The 8,134-nt window shown below is 42.6% G+C and overlaps 4 protein-coding genes across 4 annotated transcripts; 2 read left to right on the forward strand and 2 right to left on the reverse strand.

Moving 5' to 3' along the window:
* Positions 1-567: 567 nt before the first annotated feature.
* Positions 568-3,000, reverse strand: JH06_4699 (hypothetical protein; the record flags this gene model as incomplete). Its single annotated transcript, XM_014669762.1, has 1 exon — positions 568-3,000. One exon carries the CDS (start codon positions 2,998-3,000, stop codon positions 568-570), a length of 2,433 nt encoding a protein of 810 aa, XP_014525248.1.
* Positions 3,001-4,435: 1,435 nt separating this feature from the next.
* On the forward strand, positions 4,436-4,885 carry JH06_4700 (calmodulin-like protein; the record flags this gene model as incomplete). The annotated part of the gene is made up of 2 exons (XM_014669763.1): positions 4,436-4,640; positions 4,671-4,885. 2 exons carry the CDS (start codon positions 4,436-4,438, stop codon positions 4,883-4,885), a joined length of 420 nt encoding a protein of 139 aa, XP_014525249.1.
* Positions 4,886-4,919: 34 nt separating this feature from the next.
* On the reverse strand, positions 4,920-5,463 carry JH06_4701 (hypothetical protein; the record flags this gene model as incomplete). Its single annotated transcript, XM_014669764.1, has 3 exons — positions 4,920-5,054; positions 5,086-5,169; positions 5,200-5,463. The coding sequence occupies 3 exons, from the start codon at positions 5,461-5,463 to the stop codon at positions 4,920-4,922; spliced, it is 483 nt and encodes a 160-aa protein (XP_014525250.1).
* A 1,232-nt stretch (positions 5,464-6,695) lies between these two features.
* JH06_5881 (ADP-ribosylation factor GTPase-activating protein) lies at positions 6,696-7,799 on the forward strand (the record flags this gene model as incomplete). Its single annotated transcript, XM_014669765.1, has 4 exons — positions 6,696-6,917; positions 6,949-6,981; positions 7,010-7,342; positions 7,392-7,799. The coding sequence occupies 4 exons, from the start codon at positions 6,696-6,698 to the stop codon at positions 7,797-7,799; spliced, it is 996 nt and encodes a 331-aa protein (XP_014525251.1).
* Positions 7,800-8,134: the final 335 nt, after the last annotated feature.

Raw genomic sequence — 8,134 nt, forward strand, 5'->3', positions numbered from 1 at the left:
GCTCAGCATCCGTGCTGCTGCTATTGCTGCTGAGAAGGCCAAGAAGAATTAGATGTGAACGAATTCTGGGTTCTGTCGTCATGAGTGGATTGTTTGTTGTGTTACGATGAACGATGTTATTCATATTGGCTTCTTAATAGAACCGCAGTGAAATGTCGTATTTCGATTGTAATCACAAACATGCCACTAAATGAACTTTTTCCCAACCTGCGCCAACTTCTTATATTCCTTTGTTATCTACATTTTATTCTTAATTATATACTACTTCTGATATAGTGGAATTAATCGTTCGAATCCCTTCCTCAAGCATCATTCGTTCTTCTCCTGTTAATTCCTTTCCTTTCTTCCACTCGTTTATCAGCTTCCCAATCCGTTCAATTTGACTCTACAATCACAGTTTGTCTCCAACCTGACTTCATTTCGTTTTAAAAGTACCTCAGAACGTGATAGATAACGATTCCATGGTTCTGGGAGCGTTTTAATTCGTTCCATTAACAAACACAACCAATTCTGGGAGACCCCACTGATTATGCTACAGGCTACACAAATTGTACAGAAATCGAAAAATCAAATGGCCCGATCCAAACCCAACAACGACTCAATACGTTGAGCATGATCCAACTTCGACGTTGTTACGAGGTTCCAAAGATCGTACGACCTATCATTCTCAACCTCATTGTCACCGGCAGGCGCCAACGGAACAATACGAGGTCGATCATCTTTCTCTTCCTCCAATTCAACGGCTTCCAGCATGCTTTCAATCACATACCGCAAGCCACGAGCACTCTCGGCAGTATCTCCATGAATTCGCACTAATCCCCGTGGTTCATCGATTGTCACCTTTCCCCCATATTCCCGTTCCCACTGCTTAAGGAGATCACGATACGTTGCTAAGAATACAGTCAACACTTCAGCTGGCGGGCGCAATACCGCATTCAGCTCCTGCGTCTCCTTTAACCCCTGCTCTACAGCCTCGCATGCACTCTTCACAGCTAGTGGATTCCCTGAAACCAGAACTGCGTTGTTTGTACACACTTCCACAGAAGCACCACACTCAGCTGATATCTGGTGAATTCGACGACCTTTGGTACCAATTACATAGGCCAACAATGCAGTATCCACAGGAATCAACACATACCGAGCAGCTAAGTTCGCAACAGCAGTTTGCGTGGCCTGAAGTGCCTTTCTGACAGCCTCAGCAGTTCCTGTGACATACACCGACTTCTCTCCAGGCTCAGGAGTGATCGTTGCACCCTCACACGCTACAGTGAGATGACAGCGATTACTAGCAAGAGCATGAGCTGCTCCATCCGTCAAAGGTACCTCACCAAACAGAGATGGCTCCTGGGTCGCCAAAGCATGAAACAACTCCGCATGCGTTGCATGTACTCCCATGTATTCGCCTCGAATCTCGACGTTTCCGCGGGAATCAGTAGAAATACAACATTGATGAGCTAATGACAATCGTTCGAGATGGAAGGAAGGGGAGTTAAGCAAGGCTGTGAGTACCGCAGGGGAGTATGTATAGGTGTAGGAATATCGACCTTCAATGAAAGATTGGAACAAACCATCTGCAATGCGGAGATTCGGCCGAGTACCCGAAATCCGTACAATTCGCGTCTTGTCATTGGCATTGGGAGAGGGCAACACGACTGTAGCATGAGATACCCGTTGAATCTCAGTGATGGGTCGACAGTGATCCACCAGAAGAGAACTCAGCTCCCCTGCAGAGATAAGATGCTCTGATCGGACGACTTCATACGTCTCGATCAGGTTTCGGATTTCGGCAATCACAGCAGAAGCCGCAGTTTTTGATCCCCAAATTCCCAAATCGCCCTTTTCACGATCCAATCGTAGAATCACATCATGATAGGATTGCAATTGCTGAATTCGTTGTCCCTGATGCCCCAAAATCACACCACACTGAGTAGCTGCCACAGGAATATGAGTAAGTTCATATCCAGAGGTTCGCGTAACAAATGGCTGGAAGAACTCTCGGAATGCACTCAATTCAGACTTATCTCCTTCTACACGAATCTGGTTTTGATTGAGAATCACAGTAAAAATGAGATGTGGATACAGAGATCGATAATGGTTAATTGAAGCTCGTGATAATTCAGGGCAAAACGAAAAGTGATTAGCTGTAAACATGTACTGAGTGTGAGTCGATTGATAATCAACGATGCGTTGATGGATCACTGAACATGCATGTTGGACATCAGATTGAACACCCATCACACTTATACGTCCAATCATATCCTGAACAATTCTCACATGTAACTCCTTCTCCAATTGACGAACAATGGTTCCCTTATTCCCGATAATGATTCGGCCCAAAATATCCTTATCACATTCCACAGGTACCACACTATTGGCTTCAAGCCACATCTGGATCTTTGCAGAGGCTGCTTCGACTTGAGACCTGACTCCTTCAACCACGATCTGATTCTCTTCCACACGCACACTCACATGGAATTCACGTCGGTATTGACTCACATTCTTCCCTCCTGCCCCCATGAACCGACCTCGTTGCTGTGGAGCCAGAGGGAAGGTAACCGAAGTGAGAGATGAGAGAAGTTCAGTCAACTGAGAACATGCCTTGTTCACATTCTCTTCCGTACCCCGAACCATAGCAATCAACTGTTCTTTATCAATCGTGATGCGAGTATGAGTGGTCTGTTGAACACGCTGTAACTCCTTCGCTTGATCATTCAGTAAGAGAGGAAGCCCTAATTCAGGGAGTTTCATAGACCGATTCTCACGCTCATACTGCTTAAGTTTCGCTTCAATATAGTGTTTGGCAATCTCAAGTTCCTCTGGACTTCCTGTGAGTTTCACCGAAGGATCTTCTGATTTTGAACTGAATTGGCAGGTACAGTGGGATACACGTTGTAACTCCCTGGCTGTAACACCCTTATCACCAATCAAATAACCCACAACTTGAGAATCGGAAAGAGGAAGCGGTAAAGTACGATCTGCTAATTGATCAATGGTCTTCATAATAAGAGTCTATGTGAGAGATGAATTGTATCATTACCTTCGCCATCTGACGCTGTCGTTCCTCTCCATAAACAGAGAGTGTCCCTGAAAAATAGTCCAGATATAGATAGGCATCACACTGTTGAGTGAGAGAGTTATAACGCTCGTGATTGTTAGCTAGAAGTCGTGTCAGTACCGAAGGAGGAAAAGTGAAAGTGAGAGGATCTAGACTAAAAAACTGAGAAGAGAGATACTGGAGAGAATTGAAGTGTATTTGGCTTTCAGGAGTTGAAGAGAAGAAGCTCCTCCTTCTACAGAAATACGTTGAAGAGATTTATTGATGTGAATGATGCACTGTGACATCTCTTCTAAACGATGACACAAAGTACCTTGATTGGCAAGAAGGACTGCCTAAGAGTGATTACTCAGACAACGGATCATACCACTTGTGTTGAATCGAATGAAAGAGAGATGGATGTCCATGTGAGGAAATCACTAATACGAGTTCTTGCTTGCTGAGGAGACTCACCAAAACCAAAAATGACACAAGCTTGAGTGGAACGTGAGTATGTGAGATGGACATGCAAAGCCTCTTCAACCATATGAAGCTAGATGAAATGATAATCGAATCACTCACCTGGCGAGAATGCTTCCTTTGAAGATTCGTAAAACATTCCTCCTTCATCTTCAATACCTCCTTATGGACTTCATCGGGAGTAACGGTTTCTCCACGACGTCGAGCATCAATAATGACAGTTGAAACATGAATAGCATTATCCAGCTCGTTGATCTCACGACGAATCTGGTTTAGACGAATGAAAGATTCCTTCTTCTCCTACCCATCAGTCCAAACGACAAATGAGACTTCTCGCAGTTGACGGACTTCCTCTTGTCGCGTTATCTGCTGCTTGATGGCCGCAAGTTCCTTTCGCAAGGCTTCCAGCTGTTTTTCGATCTAGAACTCATTATAATGCCTCAGTCCCAATACCTCCCGTGTTTGCTGAACAGAATATGACGAAACAACAAGATCGTTCTCAAGATCCTCGATTTTACGCGAAACGATTTCCGGTGAATCACGTTTCACAGAATCGGTCTTTTCAAGGATCTTTTGAATCCTCTCAGTAAGAACGACGATTGCTCCCTAGATATCATCAACAGAATGAACTCTCATACAATCAGATCTGTTCTCGACTGTTCCAAAGTAGATAACCTCTCTCTTAGGTACTTCACAGTACTCTCATCAATGATACACGACATGAATAATCCAAGTCACTATCACGTCGATAAGGAGAAAGTAGGTTAAGACACTCTTGGGAAAGAACAATAAGAAACGCGTGACGTCACAATTGTCGAATTCCCGTTTTTGATATTGGTTATGAAAAGCAAGAAAAGATATATAAATGAGTGAAAAGTTCTCAAACGAACAGGTACACTCTGAGTTCCCAATAGGATGTAGATGGAATTGTTCCGTCAAGTCTTTAACTACCTCGATAAAACACGGTGTGGAATTATCTATCCGGAGTATTTTAGTGAATTATTAAGAATTTCTGGGTTCAATCCAACGCAAGCTGAAATTAAGAAACTACAAGACAAATACAGTCAACAACGAGGATTGACTTTTGATGACTTTATTCTATTGATTTCAAATATGGATTGTGTTGGTACGTACTGTTCGTTTATCTTGAGATTAGTCACTGAAGAAGATATTCGCAAATCGTTCAAGATATTTGATAAATTCAATGATGGAAAGATAAGAATCGACCTATTACGAAGTGTTTTATCTAAAGTGGGTGAGCCACTATCCGAAAAGGAGTTGGATAATTTCCTTACAATGATGAACCTTAAGGATAAAGATTATATTGAATATGATGAGCTCTGTTCAGCGATTGCGAGTTATGACATGTGACCTAGTTGGAAGTGGTTTCTTACCAACAAACAGTTTAAAACATTTTCTTAAAAGCCTTTTTCACATTCTTCAGATGATCACTTAGAGAATCACTTGAAGAAGACGAAGAAGAAGATGATGATGAAGACGATGATTTGTTTCCTTTGTGTGTCTTTTTGGCCTTAATCTTCTACCTATAACTTCTAATCATCATACTCTACTCCACCACAAGGACACACAGCCTTCTTTGTACCAGCTGGAAGTGTTGAAACACGGCCACATTTCTTACATTTTGCAGTTATTGACTAGAAGTGAGTAAACTCATCTGTATGAACGCCAGGATATCCAGGCTGAGGACTATACCCGGGACCAGGGGGGCAACCAGGACGAGGAGCATAGCCAGGCGGAACATATCCACCAGGAGGTTGGTAACCTTGCGGAGAAGGATACCCAGGTGGAGGATACTGACCAGGTGGAGGATATGAACCAGGTGGTGGATACTGACCAGGCGGAGCATATTGACCCGAAGGAGGATATTGACCTGGAGCACAGTATTGGTTAGGAGGTACGTAACCAGGCTGAGGTATATTTGGATACATTAGATAAGAGTATGGAGTTTACTATCTAATCATTCTTGACAGAAATCAGCGATATTTTGTAAAAGAAGATACTATCTAGATTTGTGTCAAAAAACATAAAAGAAGTATTAATATCAAAATTCACTTATCGACGCGGTGGAGGAGGATGACCAGGACCTCCCATTGGTGGAGGAGGATGTCCTTTCATGGGCGGAGGAGGGTGATGAGGTCCTCCCATTGGTGGGGGAGGATGACCAGGACCGCCAGGATGATGACCAGGGCCGCCAGGAGGATGTGGTGGAGGCATAATGCTTACAACAAAAACAAAATATAAGATTCAAACAAATAGGAAAACACACCCACGGTTATTATGTGTTTACATCCGTACAGTTAGAAATTCTGGAAGGATTCTAATAATGATAAATAGAAACCCTGGGGCCGATAGACGATTGCAAGCTTCTTGTGAAGATTAGATGATTCTGAAGAGAATGACTTCCAAAGTATACTTATATAGATATACAAAACAAACAAAGAGAGAGTAGATTACAGAAACAACATGGATTGTGAGATAATGAAGCTACATGAGGTTAATGTTTGATTCTTCTTGGCCATAAATCAACAATGAAGCATGACATAGTGAAGAAGAGAACAACAGTATATGCTCTGCTTGACACAAAGAGAAAGTAATATGCTCTCTCTCTGTAACACTAAGAGCAAAGAATCCAAACAATATTGAATAAGTCCATTTCAAAGGACTGGAAGTACACTTACATGAATTGAAGCAGAAACAGTCTGTTAATCTTCATTATCCCTCAATCAAGACAGGGAAACTGAACAAGACCATCTAGCTTATGAGAAGATGAATGAATGGAATGAAATGAAATGGCTAAACGTACAGTGGTATCATTTTGTTGATAATCAAGAAATAACTGAACGTACCTATTATAAACCATGCGAATTGCATGATATGTGAGACAAAGAAAACAGTGTCCGTATTTCACTATTCTCCCAGAAACTTTAATGTCCGTTAGAATTCGTTATCTCTTTCGGAAAGCATGACATACATCCCCAGAAAGAATATATGAGGAGAAATTGATTGTCCATCGCGTATTAATAAAGCTAGAATCGAAAACCCAGAAATGAATTACCGTTACTTTATACAAGGAAAAATACAAGAATTGGTTCGTTATCGATTATATGTATCCTATTAGTTCGATACCGAAATTGTTCCAGTATTCTGTTAAGTATAATACATGTCTGGAGAGAAGAAGCAAAAGCCTGAAGAGTTGTTAAATAAACTGCGTAAATTGGAGGAGAATAAGCATTGTGTGAATTGTGGAGAGTATGCAAAGTTGGGTCATGCGAATGTTTGTGGTAAGATATGGAAATATGAAAATGATGGATTAGTTCCTTATTGCTCGTTTGTGTGTCATAACTGCAAATCTGCTCACCAATCGTTCTCTCATCGAGTGAAGGTAATAGATTGAGGATATGGATAATATCTAGAGCGTGACAATGTCAACTTGGACATTGAAGGAAGTGAGAGCGTTGAGTGAGAAGCATGGAGGTGGTAACAAATGTTGCGAAATACCTCTCTCATGGAGATGTGGAGAAGTACCGACCTCATACTGGTGATTCACTGGACAAGTTTAAGACATTCGTGCGTCTTGCTTATGAGGAGAAGATGTTTATGGGTGAAGATGAGACAAAGGAAGAGGAGGCTGTGGAACAGGAGGAAGTTGCCGAAGAAGCGACTGAACAGGCTGAGGCTGAAGAGGCTGAGGATTTCTTTGATATCCCTGCTGCAAAGAAGAAGAGTGCTCCTAAGAAGGTGGTAGTGGAAGAAGAGGATTTCGATGAGGAGGAAGAGGTGAAGCCAAAGAAGACAGTGAAGAAGACAGTGAAGAAGAGTGCTCCGAAGGATGAAGATTTTGAAGAGTGCTCCGAAGGATGAAGATTTTGATGCTGAGGAGCCCGTAGAGGAGAAGAAGAAGGTGACAAAGAAAGTGGTGAAGAAGGTAGCAAAGAAGGCCCCTGCAAAGGAAGCAAAGCCTGCTGAAGACGATTTCTTGGGTCTTAGTGAGCCTGCTCCTGCTCAGACTGCTCCCAAGTCTTCAGCAGTGGATGATCTGAACAGTATGTTTGCTCCTGCTCCTGCTCAACCTGCTCCTGCTCAACCCGCTCCTGCCCAAGCTGCCCCTGCTCAACCTGCTCAGACTGCTCCTGGTATGATGCCTGGAAATATGACTCCTCAACAGTACATGATGTATCAACAGCAGATGGCCTATTACCAGCAAATGGCTTATTATCAGATGGCTTATCAGCAACAGATGATGGCTCAACAGGGAAAGAAGTGAATGTGATTGCTAGCATTCTGTTTGTTCATAGCCCTATTGAATGGATCTAATCGAAGTGAGTCCAACAAACAAATCATAACACAAACTACACTTAGGAGCGAGGAATAATGGTATTGAGTCCAAGGAGTTGGGCTGTCTGGACCATCAGAGTCTCCTGAGGCACAAACACCACCTTGGTAGTGGACTTGGAGCAAATCGTCTTCAGAGCATCGATGTACTTCAAAGACAGCAGATATTTCGTTGGATCATCACTACTTCCCTCTAAAGAACGGGTAATCTCTTGAATCGAACGAGCTTCTGATTCAGCCTCATTCATCACAGCCTGAGCTTGACCA

The sequence above is a fragment of the Blastocystis sp. subtype 4 genome (assembly GCF_000743755.1).
Source record: "Blastocystis sp. subtype 4 strain WR1 chromosome Unknown seqid_0414, whole genome shotgun sequence".
In the NCBI taxonomy this organism is placed as follows: Eukaryota; class Bigyra; order Opalinata; family Blastocystidae; genus Blastocystis; species Blastocystis sp. subtype 4.